The sequence below is a fragment of the Ascaphus truei genome, chromosome 5 (genome assembly GCF_040206685.1).
Source record: "Ascaphus truei isolate aAscTru1 chromosome 5, aAscTru1.hap1, whole genome shotgun sequence".
Classification (NCBI taxonomy): Eukaryota; Metazoa; Chordata; class Amphibia; order Anura; family Ascaphidae; genus Ascaphus; species Ascaphus truei.
This window is the reverse complement of record NC_134487.1, coordinates 259,574,283-259,592,794: the sequence shown is the minus strand read 5'-3', so window position 1 is coordinate 259,592,794 and position 18,512 is coordinate 259,574,283. Positions and strand designations below refer to the sequence as shown.

Sequence of the window (18,512 nt, the reverse complement as noted above, 5' to 3'; positions counted from 1 at the left end):
AGGCTGGCGCCGCTGTACAGTAAATAAGATTTTTACTCTAGTGCAGTTAAAGCTTTTATCAACTGTACAAAAATCTAGGAATAAGACAGATACATGTCTTTGTTAGTAACACACAAATGTTGTAATCAGAGCTAATGGTCTCTAGGAAAAAGAAAAAATTATTAATCTGGCCATACAACAATACATCAAACATTCTAACATCTTCACACTAGCATATTAAAAACAATCTTTGCTTTCCTTTCAATCGACAAATTTAGATTTTTAATAATGTATTTTCCATTTAATTTTTATTGACTACATTGCATGGAATATGGCCTATTTAACCTTACTTTTATGCAAATATAAAATAAATTCTTGGCTATCTTGAGAGCAATGCTCTGCCATTATCACTTACAAACAAATATTTGCAGCTCCTCTTAAAATATTGCGAGGCCAGTAACTCGATAACAATGATCATTTATTTATATGTAGTTTGGCTTTTTCTAACATGAAACTTAGATTCAGATTTAAGATCCATTAATTTAAATAGGGTTGAAATGTTACTGAGCCAGGGAATGAGAGCTTCATAGCATATTGATTAGGACTCTGTGAAATGGATCTCTGAGAGAAGATTTTCAGTATGGAAAGTGAAAATGTGACATTAGGAAAGATCAATTTGAAATTAGGAATGTTATTAATTTACCATCTTGTGAAGTAGTAATCCATTGGTAGCTTAATCTGATCATGAATACGTTTTCACTTTCTTAGCCTAATACAGTATTTGACTGTAGTGTTTCAGGATATAAATTTGCCATGCTTGTTGTCTTACCACTGTACCATAAATGACAGGTATTTCTAGACATATAAAGAATATTAGTTTGAAATGTGAATGTATCCATATACAGCTGAAACCCGTTATAACGCGGTGCACGGAGTCCACATAATGAGACCGTGTTATAACCGGGATCGCTCGGCGGCCCTTTTTGCAAAAACCCCCCAAAAAACTTGGAGATGTTTTTAAATCGGAAGCCACGCTCAGATCACGTTAGAAGCGATCTGCATTGTAGCGTATCGCGCCCTTACGGGGTTGAGCTGTAATGATTGTTTTTATTTTATGCTGTAAGTATGAATGATGTTCTATTCAGTGTTCATTTCACTTTTCAGTTGTTTAATGTGTCTTAAGAAAAAACATTGTGAATTTGAATAGACAATATTTGCTCTGTAACATAGATGTCATTTTCTTTACTCATCTATTTTAGATTGACAGTGCGGGCTGAATGCCCCATGCATTTGGAAGATTTCCCAATGGATGCACATGCCTGTCCCTTGAAGTTTGGAAGTTGTAAGTTAATAATATATTAGAGCATGAGATGATTGAAATCAATAAAATAACCCTCTTATTAATGTGCAGCTGCACAACCTGGTACTTTGTCTGTTGGTACAGTATGTGAATAACTGAGACAATGGTAAATTATCTTTCACAATAGTCCTGTATAAAAACAGTATATTATCTTACTCGTTGTTTTGCTGTCTTGTAAGAAAAGGGAATCACTGTGTATTCCACAAAATGTTTACAAATTTGCTCCTATCAATTTTGGCTATTACAAGCCCTCATGCATTTCATTTGTACTGCTCTTTTCAACCACACGCCATTCTTCCCATGCTTACTTACTCCTCCTGTAACTTTAAACTTGATTGCAAAGAATCCTTTGGCCTTCGATATAGATATCCAGATGAGGATTCCAAAAGTGGAAAAAAGATGGTGCAGAGCAGCAATAAGTGTGGGGCTCAGCACATCAAGAATGGGTTAAAAACAATGATTGAATTGGGTGACATCAAGGACTGTGACAACAGTTACTCTGATGCATTTCGCATAACACAGCGCTTTGGCAAAGTGTGACAAACCACTGTGTTGCGCAAAATGAGTCAGAGTAACTGTTGTCACCATCATTGATGTCACCCAGTTCAATAAGTCATTTTTAACCCATTCTTGATGTCCTGAGACCCACAATTTTGGGATCCACATCTGGACATCAACTTGCTGGAAGCACACCACTGAGTAAAGAAGTCTCTACATCCTGTGAATACTACCAAGTGACAGGACGGCCTGTATGCAAGGTTAGACAATAGCCCACATGTGCAGTTTCAGGGTAAACCAAATCATATCTATACCACTAAAGGTATCTGCCAATATCCTTTTGTGAGGTCTAGGGTGGAGATATACTCTGCTTTACCAAAGGAGTCAAGCAATTCATCCACTCTTGGCATTGGGTATGCATCGAATCTGGATACGGCATTTACCTTTCGGAGGTCCACGCAAAACCTCACCTTCCCATCTGGTTTAGGGACCAACACTATAGGGCTACAACATTCACTGTGTGACTCCTTGATCACGCCCTATTCCAACATGTCTATTATCTCCCTCTCTACATGTCTTTTCAGCCTTCTGGCGATCTGTAGGGACGGGACCGTCCTTTTACACCAGGTTCCGTCTCAATCCTATGGGACACTAAATCAGTCTGCCCTGGCAGCTCGTAAAATACATCTGAAAACTGGTCACATAATTCCAGTAGGTCTGACCTTGTTCTGTTGTTAACTGACCTCCCATAGGGACCTGATGGTCATTGTAAGTACTACCCTTTGGAGCCTGTGGACCCAAATCCGTCTCAACCTTCCAGAGTGTGGATGAATAGCGATCTCATCGTTTTCCAGGGTTTCAGCAGGTTTACGTGATAGATTTGTTTACCCTTCCTGGACCCTGGTTGAGAGATTTCATAGTTCACCTCTCTTGTGCGGCAGAGAACTTGGAAAGGACCATGCCACTTCGCTAGGAGTTTACTCTCTGAAGTCGGTAATAGCAGCATCACTTGGTCCCTAGGTTATAATGCCTTATGCGGGTATTTTGTTATACTGCCTAGGAGTGGGTAGAAATATGATTCACCTCCATGCTTCCTGATAGACCCAAAGCAGAATTAAGAATGGACCGCTGCCATAGGGCTCTGCGCTCAAAACCCCTGCCAAATAACCCACCAAGGGATGTCATAATTCGATTGCACTATTTTAGAACAAAAGAACAAATCTCACAAATTACAAGGTCTTCCCCCACAACCTCCTTTGCAGTAGTAAAAATACTAATTTTTCAGGACATCTCCCCTACTACACTTGGTAGGAGAAAGGCCCTCCATCCTATTACCAAGATCTTAAGGGATAAAAGATTAAGGTATCGGTGGGCATTTCCATTTGGTCTGCTGGCCATAAAAAATGGCAGGGCCCACACACTCAGGGACATATAGGGTGGTGTTGCATTCCTGAAGGGCCTAGGAGTGAATGAGGAGTTTACTCACCAGCAAGGATAGCGACCTTCACTAGAGGAGAGCTGGGGCAGAGTGAGTAACCCGTCAAGAGAGCGTAAATACAAAGACACAGTGGCTGATTTATCCAATTAAGCCTTTAAAGGGGTATGTCCATTTTGCTGCAGTAAATAGTTTCAGCTCTTAAAAGGGCTACTCCAGTTGGCAATGTTGTACATTGAGGAATGGCACGGTCCGATCCCAAAAACACTCCGGTCCGGTTATTTCTGAGATTATAGCGAGAGTTAAAAATGAGAAAACGAAAATGAGGTAAAATAAATTAAATAAATAAATAAGTTAAAGAAGAAAATGGCTGTTTCACATGGCAGCCTGGCGGGAATCCAGAGGAAGAGCATGAAGACCCCGGAAGGAGAGAGCGGAGGATCGAGTGCACACTGCAGAGGCTGCTGCCCAGGATGTGTGGTGATGCGCATGGTTATAGATGTGGGTATGTGTAGGTGTATGTATGTAGGTATCACCGTCCATGCCCCCTCCTATGCTGCAAAACAGAAACAAGAATAAAAACAGCCAATGTAATGTCCCCTAACCCCTTAATCACCATAGTGGTTATTAACCGCTACAGTCATTAAGGGGTTAACCCACCCTCACCCACCACTCGGGAGGCCTACATACCCTCCCACACTACCCCCCACACCGTGAGGCTTAACCACCCTCACCCAATACCCAGCCGGGAGGCCTACCCACATACCCTTGGTGCCAATACCCCCTCCCCCCACCCCCAGTACCCACAATAAAAACAATACACTGCCCCACAATAAACATCATTCTATTTATTAAATACATAACCCACCCCCTGTGCCCCCCATAAATACATGATTTATTATTTTACATACAGGGTTCATACCCCAGGCCCATGTGAGTCCCCGGTGGGCTTGACGGGTCACCTCACAGACCTACAGGTTACCAGCATCATGTTTCACACAGGGTCTGGAGGCCTGTTGGTGGGTCCGGCCAGGCGCCATGGCCCACCAGGTGGTCTCTGCGGGTCACCGTGGTTCACAATTGGGTCCCCACGGTAGGCCCGCGGATGTCTGGGGGCCCTGGGTCAGACCCACAGGTGTCTGAGGGGCCTCGGGTGGTTCCCACGGGGGTCTGGGGTCCCACGGGTGGTCCCTACGGGCCCACGGTGCCCCCACAGATGTGGGGCCACCGGGTCTTCCCCACAGGTGTCCCCTGTGGACCCGCCAGCCTGATACCCGTGAGAAGCCAGAGGATACCGCAGGTGGTCTCCAGAGGTCTCTCACAAACCAAAAGAAACCAACCCTGTATGTAAAAAAAATAAACCTGACCTATACATTAAATACATCAATCCACCCCCCCCCCCCCCACAACACATACAGTACAATAATGTGCCAAATAACTATTATCCAGATAGGGATAATAGATTATTTGCCTATTATTAAATACATTAACTAGCATAATAAAATAAATAAAGTTCTACTGACCTCATCAATAAGAAGCCCCCGTCGCCAACAAAATCCTTGTCCTCTGTTACCAACAAAATACATAGCCAATACATAGCCAATACATTGCAATTACATTAAGATATCAATTAACCCCTTAATAACCTTATTGGATAATAACTGCAAAGGTAATTAAGGGGTTAAGCCACCCTGGCCCGATACCCACCCTTCACTCATTCATTTGTACAGTGGCTTCATCATGCAACTATATATATACACATATATATATATATATATATATATATATATAGAGAGAGAGAGAGAGAGAGAGAGAGAGAGAGAGAGAGAGAGAGAGAGAGAGAGAGAGAGAGAGAGAGAAAGAGAGACACACACATGATGAACCAATATAAAAATAAATGTAGAAGGGTTATCAAAAACATGCTCTACTGCAAGTACCACTTCTCCATACAGACACAGTACAATAAAATCATATTTCCTTAAAAAATCCAATCTCATCTTCCAATCAAAAGCCTCAAATGCCAATCAAAGCATTGCATTTACATTGTATACATGATGCATGCAATCTACGCACCATGTACACCCTGCCAATGAATGTTAACAATAACATATTCCAAACAAAATACCAATACATTGAAACAAGTATACTATTTAAACCAATCAAGTCACCATAAATCAATTAGCATTCATTAATCAAATCAATAAACAATTTAAATTCCATCCATAACAAATAAACAATTAACTATTTCAATCGTTAAACAGAACAAGTTACCATCAGACAAAATATAAGTACCAAAATGAATACAATATACAAAATCAAGCCTCACCATGACCTAAAGTACACCATACAAGATCAAAAATTACATCTATTTAATTCTAAAATACATTACACACACATTTATGCATAGCAGCATAGCCAAAATCATTTTAAATACTGCAAAACAAGCTTTTAAAACAACATAATTTCTTACCCTGTATGTATATATCGATCTAGACATACATACATACATACATACAGTGGCAAGAAATGAACTAAAAAAAAAAAAAAAAACACATGTAAAAAACAAAAAAAAATTGAACAAGTTAAATAAAATACATTTCTTTTGTTCACTTACCATTACTTGACCCACTCACCGACTCCTGTTGAACAGTTTACTCTCGAACCAATCCACGCACAGGAACCCATAAAATAATAAACCATAAAATAATAAACCAAAACAATCCATGGGTCTACTATTTGTAATCCATCTTCATCTGTATTCTTCTTTCTTGTATCTTCCGCTGTCTTCCGGGGTCTTCTTGTCTTCTTCGGCCACGCCCTGGTCTTCTTCTTCTGTAGGAGGTCGTTCCTCCTCGGCGTCTGACTTCAAAATGAGACGACATAGGCTTTTATAGGCCTATGACGTCACATTTTCATCATATGGTTCCCACGGCCCTGATTGGGCCGTGAAAACCATGTGATTTGGGGGGGACAAAAATAATTTTGATAACGTCATTTAAAGGCAATGACGCTAGCCAATCAGAATGGCTTTGCTACAATTACCTTTAAGATGACGTCATGAAAAGAAAGATGGCCGGCCTCTCATGGTACGGTAGCCAATCAGAGCGTGGGAACTACATCCCTACTCTGATTGGCTCTAGTAGACCATGTGACAGAGGCTTGGGGGAGAACGGATGTGACGTCATTGAAAGCCTGTCACATGGTACTAGAGCCAATCAGAGTAGGGATGTATTTCCCACGCTCTGATTGGCTACCGTACCATGTGAGGCCGGCCATCTTTCTTTTCATGACGTCATCTTAAAGGCAATTGTAGCACAGCCATTCTGATTGGCTGACGTTATTGCCTTTAAATGACGTCATCAAAATTAATTTTCCCCCCCAAATCACATGGTTTTCACGGCCCAATCAGGGCCGTGGGAACCATATGACGAAAATGTGACATCATAGGCCTATAAAAGCCTATGTCGTCTCATTTTGAAGTCAGAAGCCGAGGAGGAAGGACCTCCTACAGAAGAAGAAGACCAGGGCGTGGCCGAAGAAGACAAGAAGACCCCGGAAGACAGCGGAAGATATAAGAAAGAAGAATACAGATGAAGATGGATTACAAATAGAAGACCCATGGATTGTTTTGGTTTATTATTTTATGGTTTATTATTTTATGGTTTATTATTTTATGGGTTCCTGTGCGTGGATTGGTTCGAGAGTAAGCTGTTCAATGGGAGTCGGTGAGTGAGTCAAGTAATGGTAAGTGAGCAAAATAAATTTATTTTATTTAACTTGTTCAATTTTTTTTTTTGTGTTTTACATGTGTTTTTTTTTTTATTTCTTAGATCATTTCATGCCACTGTATGTATGTATGTATGTATGTATGTCTAGATCGATATATACATACAGGGTAATAAATGATGTTGTTTTAAAAGCTTGTTTTGCAGTATTTAAATTGATTTTGGCTATGCTGCTATGCATAAATATGTGTGTAATGTATTTTAAAATTAGATAGATGTAATTTTTGGTCTTGTATGGTGTACTTTAGGTCATGGTGAGGCTTGCTTTTGTATATTGTATTCTTTTTTATACTTATATTTTGTCTGATTGTAACTTGTTCTGTTTAACGATTGAAATAGTTAATTGTTTATTTGTTATGGATGGAATTTAAATTGTTTATTGATTTGATTAATGAATGCTAATTGATTTATGGTGACTTGATTGGTTTAAATAGTATACTTGTTTCAATGTATTGGTATTTTGTTTGGAATATGTTATTGTTAACATTCATTGGCAGGGTGTACATGGTGCGTAGATTGCATGCATCATGTATACAATGTAAATGCAATGCTTTGATTGGCATTTGAGGCTTTTGATTGGAAGATGAGATTGGATTTTTTAAGGAAATATGATTTTATTGTACTGTGTCTGTATGGAGAAGTGGTACTTGCAGTAGAGCATGTTTTTGATAACCCTTCTACATTTATTTTTATATTGGTTCATCATGTGTGTGTCTCTCTTTCTCTCTCTCTCTCTCTCTCTCTCTCTCTCTCTCTCTCTCTCTCTCTCTCTCTCTCTCTCTCTCTCTCTCTCTCTCTCTCTCTCTCTCTCTCTCTCTCTCTCTATATATATATATATATATATATGTGTATATATATAGTTGCATGATGAAGCCACTGTACAAATGAATAGGTGAAGGGTGGGTATCGGGCCAGGGTGGCTTAACCCCTTAATTACCTTTGCGGTTATTATCCAATAAGGTTATTAAGGGGTTAATTGATATCTGAATGTAATTGCAATGTATTGGCTATGTATTGGCTATATATTTTGATGGCAATGGAGAACAAGGATTTTGCTGGCGACGGGGGCTTCTTTGTGATGAGGTCAGTAGAACTTTATTTATTTTATTATGCAAGTTAATGTGTTTAATAATGGGCAAATAATCTATTATCCCTATCTGGATAATAGTTATTTGGCACATTATTGTACTGTATGTGTTGTGGGGGGGGGGGGGGTGGATTGATGTATTTAATGTATAGGTCAGGTTTATTTTTTTTACATACAGGGTTGGTTCCTTTTGGTTTGCGAGAGACCTCTGGAGACCACCTGCAGTATCCTCGGGCTTCTCACGGGTATCAGGCTGGCGGGTCCACGGGAGACACCTGCGGGGAAGAACTGGGGGCACCGCGGACCTGTTGGGACCACCCGTGGGTCCCCAGACCCCCGTGGGAACCACCCGAGGCCCCTCAGACACCTGTGGGTCTGACCAGGGGCCCCAGACATCCGCGGGCCTACCGTAGGGACCCAATTGTGTCCCCCGGTGACCCGCGCAGACCACCTGGTGGGCCTCGGCGCCTGACGGGACCCACCAACAGGCCTCCAGACCCTGTATGAAACATGATGCTGGTAGCCTGTAGGTCTGTGAGGTGACCTGTCAGGCCCACCGGTGACTCACGTGGGCCTGGGGTATGAACTCTGTATGTAAAAGAATAAAATCATGTATTTATGGGGGGCACAGGGGGTGGGTTATGTATTTAATAAATAGAATGATGTTTATTGTGGGGCAGTGTATTGTTTTTATTGTGGGTACTGGGGGTGGGGGGAGGGGGTATTGGCACCAAGGGTATGTGGGTAGGCCTCCCGGCTGGGTATTGGGTGAGGGTGGTTAAGCCTCACGGGGTGGGGGGTAGTGTGGGAGGGTATGTAGGCCTCCCGAGTGGTGGGTGAGGGTGGGTTAACCCCTTAATGACTGTAGCGGTTAATAACCGCTATGGTGATTAAGGGGTTAGGGGACATTACATTGGCTGTTTTTATTCTTGTTTCTGTTTTGCAGCATCGGAGGGGGCATGGACGGTGATGAAGATGAGGATGGCCTTCATCGTGGCAGCCGGACAAGGGTGAGTGCAATATGTATTTAATGTATTTATTGTTCTTTATGTATTTAAAATGGGCACATTCACTATTATCCATATGTGGATAATAGTAATTTTGCCCATTACTGTATTGTATGTTTTAGGGGGGGGGTGTATTTATTGCTAAGTATTTGTGTTGTTGGATTTTTTTGGGGGGGGCACAGAATTGGTACTGCAGGCCTGTGGGGAACATCCAAGGGCCCCCTCTGCCCTCTTGTATCATTGCTGATCATCCCAAAAATGTGATATATGTAATGGGGGTATAGGGGTTGTTGGGGGCACAGGGGGTGTATGTTGTTTATTGCAATGTTTATTGGGGCAATTGTCCCCAATAAACATGCTATTATGCCTTAACCCCTTCATTGCCTTAGCGGAGAGCCGGTATGGTAATGAAGCAGCATTAATGTATTTTAATAATATTGTGCGGGAGCAGGGGGTCCCCTGAACTGAACCGCATTGATTTGTGGCTCATGGACCCCCTGCTTCCCGAGTTACAGGCCCCGGTGAGGGGCATCGGGTGCTAGTGTCATCGCCATCTTTATAGCGTCCAAGACCCGACATTGGCTCTATAAAGATGGCGGCGACACTGGCACCCGATGCCCCATACCTGGGCCTGTAAATCGGGAAGCAGGGGTACCTGAGCCACAAATCAATGCGGTTCAGCTCAGGGGACCCCCTGCTCCCGCACAATATTATTAAAAATACATTAAGGCTACTTAATTACTCTAGCGGATAGCCGCTAATGTAAGGAATGATTGTTTATTTATATGTGTGTTTTACTCATAGTGTAGATGTGCAGAGGGTCTCCGGAGCTCAACCGCTTTAGTTTTAGGTCCAGGGACCCCCTGCTTCCAGAGATACCGGCCCCTTTATGGGGTGCCGATATCCCTCTGCATTGTTTACATTCCGCGGTCACGTGATGGGGACATTTAAATGCAGAGGGATACCAGCACCTCATAATGGGGCCTGTATCTCGGGAAGCAGGGGGTCCCCGTACCTGAAACCAATGCGGTTCAGCTCCGGAGACCCCCTGCACATGTACAGTATGAGTAGAATTTGTTTAGAAAGATTTTTATTTTGCAGATGTTTGCTCAGAGAGAGTGGCGGATCTCTCTCTGCTGCAAACACATATCGGCAGAAATGGCCTATCACCAGGTTATCGGGAGGCAGGATTTTTTATCACCGGCTCATCGGCGTTTTGCTTTTGCAGTGATTCGCAACAGATTCGGCCCTTATTGCAAACTGCGAAGGCAAATAGCCAAAATCATGCCGATAGTGAACACTTGCCGAGAGCACTTTTTCGGCGCTTACTGCATGAGGCCCATAGTTTCATAATATCACCATGTATGCCTGTAGAACTGGGACAAGATGCGGCACGTGGTCTTATCTCTGCCCAATTGACTACCTATGGGAGAGTATGGGCTATGGTAAACACTGTTTTAATAAAAAAAATTGGGACTAAAATTTGTCGAATGACCTCCCCTGTTTGTGTAACCTTATTCACACGATATAGGATGTCATTCAGTAGTTCGAAATGTGGAAACACCCTTACACCTTGTTCATTCACTATGTTATAATTGACATGTTACACCATCTCATATTGTCTAGCCAGAGCTGGGTCTTCCCTCTGCCTCTGATGGAAGTCAGGAAGAGCCAGGTCTTGCAGAATTCCCATATCTGTCTGTTCCCCATCCTGGTCATTTCCTGCCTTGACTTGCAGCCTGTTGGGCTGACTATGGTTACCTAGAATTCCAGCCTTTCTTAACCAGTCCTCTTTTTTCGCACGTCTATGGGGAAAGATCTCTGGGGAAAAGGGGAACAAGTCTCCGGGCTTCTCCGGTACAGGAGAAGTAGGCTCCACATGTGTAGGGGCTAACAATGTACCAAAGTAGGGCCAGTCTCGGCCAAGTAGAACAGAGCAGGTAGCAACTCCTACTTGTAGAATAGGGGGTTATTGATCCGCGCTCATGCTTCCTACAGTCTCTGGTGTAAACCAACCCCTTCCTTTTGCTGCTTCTGTGCATGGAGATATTCCCCTCCACACTGAAGATCCACCAAGGAATACTCCACAGGTAGACCAGTCATAGAAAACAAACATTATAATAAAAGTGAATACAAATAACAAGTATCAACTTAAATATAATGAATCTGTTATACAGTGAGATCAGTCCATGCTGCCCTGTCCATGGGTAGAAGGGCAGAAACGCCGAGCTCGAGACAGTCTATCCCGCGCGCTGGGATCTAGTAGTGTCTTCGTCTTGCTCTGCACTGCTACTTCTGGGTATGCGAAGTACCACGCGTTCCGTGTGCTGTTGTGTGCATGTCTCCAAAGTTCACAGTCTCTCTCTCAAGTCAAGTGGCAATTAGCCAAGGGGCTGATCTGCATGCAGTGTCCACAGTGCTCTTACCACAACATGTTTTGCAGACTAATCTGCTTCGTCAGGCGGTAGTTGCAAGCATCCACATCAGCTTTAATATACTATCTCACACAGGTGTGTCAGATATAATCCAATTTCCTGCAGGCAATTGGGTCTATAGATCCCATAAGAAACCCCAAGCAGAAACTCTACACAGGTGTGTCAGATATAATCCAATTTCCTACAGGCAACTGGATCTATGGATATCATAAGAAACCCCAAGCAGAAACTCTACACAGATGTGTCAGATATAATCCCATCTCCTGCAGGCAATTGGGCCTGCAGTGAGCTGCAGGGCGAAAGACAGAGGTGTGTGATAGGGGAGTGATGGGGGGCGTGGCCATGACATCACCCAACAGGTTCACCCTCATTGGCTGAGCTGCTGGGGGGGCATGGCCTAGCACTCCATCGCTAGTATTGATCACAATTTTCTTGTCTGCAGGAAAAACTGGCCTCGCAGCGTGGCGGACACTCCTTGCAGCGGTTCTGGCCTCATTGAGGGGCAGCTCTTGTCCCTAGAGTGCCCACCACAGTGGCACTGCAGCAGGCAGCGGGGGCCTGGCCTCAGTCTACTAAGCAGTAGGCTATGACCCAGGGTCTGTCTCTGTTTGTGTATTTGACCATTCGTAACTGCTATCAGCAGGTCTCTGGGGTGAGCCCTAGATGATCCAGAATAGCAGCCTTTAGTCGCTGATAGTCTCTGGCCTCATCTGCCAGAAGAGCCTGGTAGGCTTCTTGAGATTCTCCTATGAGGAGTGGAGCCAGAGCTGTTACCCATCGATCAACTGTCATGCCTCACCGGTGGGTTATTTGGAATCTCTGGACTAACTGAGTCTGTACCTGGAGTTGGCAATTGGAGAAGCTTTTCCGTCTTCTGAGCGTGCATCTCATCTTGCTTGGCTTGTCACTCAGCTTGCCGGAGCTGCATCTCATCTCACTGGGCTTGCTGGTGCAGGAATTAAGAAAACATTTCCAGCATATTTTTTTTTATTATATGGCCCTTGGATACAGGGGTAATCAGATCCAATTTTTGACACCACCTGTGGCAGGACGGCTTGTAGGCAAGTTCAGACAATAGTCTACATGTGCAGTTTCAGGGTAAACCAAATGTAGAGTGGTTTTATTTCTCCACAACACAAATAATTATGTTGGCACACTGTCCCTTTAAGGCAAAACAAAACTCATAAAAAGAATGTCTACTCCCCATAAGGATATCTTGTTTAACATTCCAGGCCCTATCTATCAGGCTGGCTGGCTGGCTTTGTTCAGTTCCCAACCTCTAAACATATACCACAATTGTTATGGAACAATATTAATGTCCTTACTGTTTCTTTTTTTGGGAATCTCTGTTTCTAGAAAGTGTTTGGGAAATCCTTCTGGATAGGAGCTTGCACAGGACAGCTCTTTGGTCTGCTTCAGCCACCTACTACAAGCAGTAGCCTCCTTATCAAGCTGGTTTTCAGCTGTCTCAGCATACTTCCTTATTTCCCAATTATTCTTACTGAGTTAACTTCTGAGTGATGGATGAAGGACTATGGTATATGTTTCAGGCATAATTATCAGTACCTGACATCAGGCATAATTATCAGTACCTGACATCACCCTGTCACATTCTGTAGTGACCACGGTTATTCTAACACAAACCAATGGCAATCGCCAAAAAGACCCAGGTACACCCAGGTACATGCTGGATACTGGATACATGCCTTAAACTAGACCCAGCATTTCTGCATTGATTAATGGCCCATCAGATTAACAGCGGGGGTCCCTGACAGTCCCATTCAAACTGAATGGGACTGCCAGGGACCCCTGCTGTGTTAATCCTATGGGTCATTAGTCAATGCAGAAATGCCTTAAACTTGCCTTAAACTAGCCAGGTTACACCCAGCACATACCCAGAATGTAACCGGGCTAGTTTAAGGCAAGCTTTAGAATTCTCGTGTTCTTGTCTGTACCCATATGGGTCTTCACATTTCATTATGATCTTGTATTAAGAGGAACTGTTTTCATTCTCATGGGGCATTAACCTATTAATGCCTTTAGGCAGATTCTGACTATTATTCACTTTTTCCCATTTGCATTAGGTATCCATTACATCTGAGCCATAGATTGATACATTCTTTATATGAGCTGCACACTCGCTACAAGGTCATTTCACCTGAAGACAGTCAAACATTCCTACAAGTATTATTTTGTATGTCTTGACTCAACTAATATACTATATATTCACCACTTACTCTGTAGCACCGGTCTTGAAACATTTGTTCTATCTTCATATTCTACATAGATATGGTTATTCATTAATAGTAAAATAATGAGTTCTTTATTCTACGAGCTTAACTTTAAAAAAATGTAGCAATAACTCTAAATAACTCCAAATAAAATGTAGCAATAATGCTAAATTAACACAAGGATTGCTTATTATCATGCTATCATCTATTTACACCTGCAGTGGTGTTACATTTAACAACAGTATCACAAATGAGCATGCAAATGTGTGCAAATTAAGAATTGATGGTCAATTACCTATTCACATGTTACTCACTAAACTCCAATACCTGCCAATAAGTCCATCACTCAAAAATATTGCCCATTTTGATCACCAACTATTGGCTTTAGGCCAATCTTGATTATGTATATAGGGGCCACTGTAGACATATGTTTAGGCAACATAAAATTAGTGAACTTAGAAAGAATGAAAAAATTGCATATTATATAAACCCAGTAGAAACCCAAGTGGACAGCTACAGTAGTCATGATCAACCAATATTAAGCTTTTTTGTATTTTATTTGTATGGTGTTTATGCTGTATCAACCCCTTTGCATTGATAGCGTCAGCCATCAAAGGCGTAACATTATTTTCTTTTATAGGGTTTTGTGAGAAATACTATTACATAATCCTATGTTAGAAATGTGTGATATTTCCAGCTCACTCACACATAATTTTATTGCTGGTTCTCATTCACACCGATTTCAATAAGTTAACACATATTTGTATTGTTAGCATTATTAAACTCTGAGGGCCTCATTCAGAAAGCCTCGATAAGGCCCTTATCGAGCACTTATCGACCAAAATGGCTACTCGTATTCATTAAGCCTCGATAAGTGCTCGATAACGGCCTGTATCGACGCAAAATTTTACCCCCAAAAGAAAATCGCCAATTGAGCGGCGATCAGCCGCTTATCGACCATTTTCGGAAGGATCATAAACTCGCGCGATTCAGAAATCCGCGAGTCGGCTGTCGTGGCCTATCGCAGCCCTAAAAAGCGATCTTCTCCCCAAATCCAATTCACCTCAAACTTTAGGTAAATTGGTGGGCGATGCCTCGATGAGCTGCAATGCGTCGGGACTTAGAAAAAATCAGGCCCTTTTCCTGCCTCGGATTGATGCCTGGGGGTCTCCGGAGCTGATAGCCATTAATAGCAGCTCCGGACCCCCCGGGCATGCATCCGATGCAGGAAAAATGCATTTACAGCAACTTCATTACCTTAGCTGCTAACCGCTAAGGCAATGAAGGGGTTAAACACCCATGCCAGGCTTACTGTGGCTAGCAAGGGTGGGTGAAGGGGGAATTTGGCCCTTAGTGGCTGTTTAGGCTTTGCGGGGGGGTTGCGGGGGGACTTAACCCCTTCATTACCTTAGAGGTTAATACCGCTAAGGTAATAAAGGGGTTAACCCAACCGCTACCCACCCGCAAGGTCTAGACACCCATCCTTAGGGCTAATACCCCCTTCACCCATCCGTGAAGCTTAAGCACCAACCCTGGACTGACTATACCCACCCTATACCCATTGAGTAGTATAGTGGTACATCATACCCATATAATAATAATATGGGCATGATAAGCCTCTATAGCACTCAATGGGCACCCTAATTACAATACATTAATACACAAGACACACAATAATAAAACCTAACTAAACTCCAAAAAAACACACTTCACTAAATAAAAACAGTAGCCAGCTAATCCAATGAATACAAGCAATAACAACATCAACAATGAATTAATTAAACCATTAACCAATCAAACCAATTAATTCCTAAACCAACTCAAAAGGAATAGTAACAATAACCAATCAAAACAATTAATTACTACAACATTAATGAACGTCAACATTAAAATACAAAGAAAGAAATTCTAACAATATCTGAAATAACCATAAAACGCATTAGCTAACATAATACAACATTAACTACAAACGAACACCAATCGCAAACATTTTATTAGCATTAAGCATGAAAAAACAAACAATCACATCCACATAATAAACTGAAATGAAAAAAGCAACAGCAATATCAAGCGAGAAATGCCCCCCAAATATTGTCATAATAATGTATTAATCTGTACCATAAAGAGGTACAGATTCATATATTATCAGTCAATGGGGGTCATGCACTAAGCAGTGATAAGTGGGTTTTCTGGGTGATATGCACAAAGCAGTGATAAGTGCTTTTAAGTGAGATACATGCCTTTATAGCGTGATACTGCCTGTTGTGAGATTCACAAAGCAGTGATAACACTGCAGTATTGTGCTATAATGGCTTTTTTTCCCACTTAAAAGCATTTATCACTGCTTTGTGAATCTCATAGCAGACAGTATCATGCTATAAAGACATTTATCTAACTTAAAACATTTATCACTGCTTTCTGAATTTCACAGCAGGCAATATCACGCTATAATGGCTTTTTATCTCACTTAAAAGCACTTATCACTGCTTAGTGCATAACCCCCAATGTGCCTCCCCCAAAAAATCAAAACACACATCCAATGAATAAGACAGAAAAACAAGGCGCACAACGCACATAGTGAAGTAAAATTTAAAGTCAAATTTACTCATAAAAAGATATAAGTTCTGCGTACATCAATATAATAAAAATGTGCAGTTGGTAATTGGGTATACCACACCAGTAGACAGCTGCAAGCGGCACTCCTCACTCGGTTGTAGGGTGCAGGGGATCAGCAGTCATCTACGTCAAGCTGGTGGTTGTAGAAGCCGTCTCCCTCTCTCTCAAGACGGGGCAGGTATCAGTCTTTGTTACCAAATGGTCCTGGAACATATATATATTGGCCGCACCAAAAGATGCCTTTTGCTGGACCCATATTTAGAGTCCGTCTCTTCTGTGTGCTGTATAAGGTCTGTAAAGTCACCCTCATGTGGCACTGGTTCCGGCAGGAATCATTGTTTTTTTGGCCCTTCTGGGCTGCGAGGAGCCAGACAGCTTCTGGATGTATCAGAGCTCAAGTTTTGTTCCTCATTAAGTCCGTTCTCTCAAGCTCTTAGCCCTATTTAAGGCTGTGACGTCTCATTTGAGCCCAAGAAGACAATTGATTTTATTGCATTGTGTCTGTATGGAGAAGTGGTATTTGTAGATAACCCTTCTACATTTATTTGTATATTGGTTCATCATGTGTGGTTATATATATATATATATAGTTGCATGATGAAGCCACTGTACAAATGAATGGGTGAAGGGTGGGTATCGGGCCAGTGTGGCTTAACCCCTTAATTACCTTTGCGGTTATTATCCGATAAGGTGTTTAAGGGGTTAATTGATATCTGAATTAACGAAGGGATCGGCAGGATTCGGCCCTTTCTGAATACTGCGAGTGCAAATCGACAAAATCATGCCTATCGGGAACACTTGGCGAATTAATTTTTTCGGCGCTTAGAGCATAGAGCCCACAGTGTTGTGCAGGTAATACAGATCACTTGTGTTCTTATTTTATATATATATTACACACACAGAGAACTGTAGCACAGTCTTGCAACTACTCCCTTAAATTACTGGAAAAATTGACATTATTGACTTCACATACAGACCCTTATTTAATATACTTTGGAATAGGGCTTACATTTTCCAGGCAAGTTGAAGAACGGTTCAAAGCATAATATATGGGGGCCACCGACTCTGTTTTCTATTGTGTTAGAGGCAGATCCATTGATGTAGATTTATGAGAGCTCAATAAGTGCATGTGTGAAGCCCATTGGAATGGTTGTTTTCATGCAATCATGTATGCCATGCCTTTGTCACTGTGACCCTTATTCTATACTGTGATATTGCTGATCTGGCTCTATCACACGGAGAGCTCGATTTACTTTGATTGGTCTATCTGTGCGATTGACAGTTTAAAAAATAAAAGCCTCAATGTTTAAATCCCTGAATGTATTTTCTTTGTTGAGTGACTTTGGTAACTTTTTATAGTGTGCTACAATCAAAGGACAATAATGATTTGTACAATTGTCATCATTAGTACTTTTCCTTTTAATGTAATTACAGCAATTTTTTCATCTGGCAACATGACTTGAAAGCCAATGACACTGACACCCAATATATTGTAGAAACAGATATGGCTATCCACAAAGATAAATCTTTTGTGCAGTGTGTAATGTATGATTCATCTTAAAACAACAGCACTAAAATAACTGTTTGAGATTAACACTTCAAAAACAATATTCATTAAGGAAAAAGTTGAGTTAAAGGGAAAGTTGTAGGTTTGTAAAGTAGGAATAATGTTGTCTTTCTTGCAAATAAGTAAAGATGAACAGATCATTTTGAAGAGGCTTTAAATAGGGTGAGTTTTGGTATCCACCAAAAGTAGGGGAAAAAAGGACTAGTAACCTCAACCCTATCACCAAGCATACACCAGCAATATTTTCATGAAAAAATTAACTCTGACCTTATAAAAGGGTATGCTTAGGTCCCTAGACCTTGGGTAGCCCCCTTTCCCTATACCTAAGGGAAACTACGCAGCAACTACGTGTGCTGCTACACCTGCTTGCTCACAGGAGGCTTAAGCCCCTGCCGCTGGGAGCCTTGGGTGAGCTAATTCTCCTTGCAGTGCAGTGCCTCCACCTATGAGGGATCCCAGCGAAGTGGGATGATTCCTCATAAGACTCAATAAATGGAAATAACAATACCACA

General features: G+C 41.9%; 1 protein-coding gene across 2 annotated transcripts in view; it reads left to right on the top strand.

Annotated features, from left to right (window-relative positions):
* Nucleotides 1–18,512, top strand: part of GABRA1 (gamma-aminobutyric acid type A receptor subunit alpha1) — a 270,753-nt gene that overhangs the window by 91,674 nt on the left and 160,567 nt on the right. For both annotated transcript variants that reach the window (XM_075601925.1, XM_075601924.1), the window contains one exon: nucleotides 1,239–1,321. In XM_075601925.1, the coding sequence (XP_075458040.1) occupies nucleotides 1,239–1,321 (83 nt within the window). The remainder of the gene's footprint in view (nucleotides 1–1,238; nucleotides 1,322–18,512) is intronic.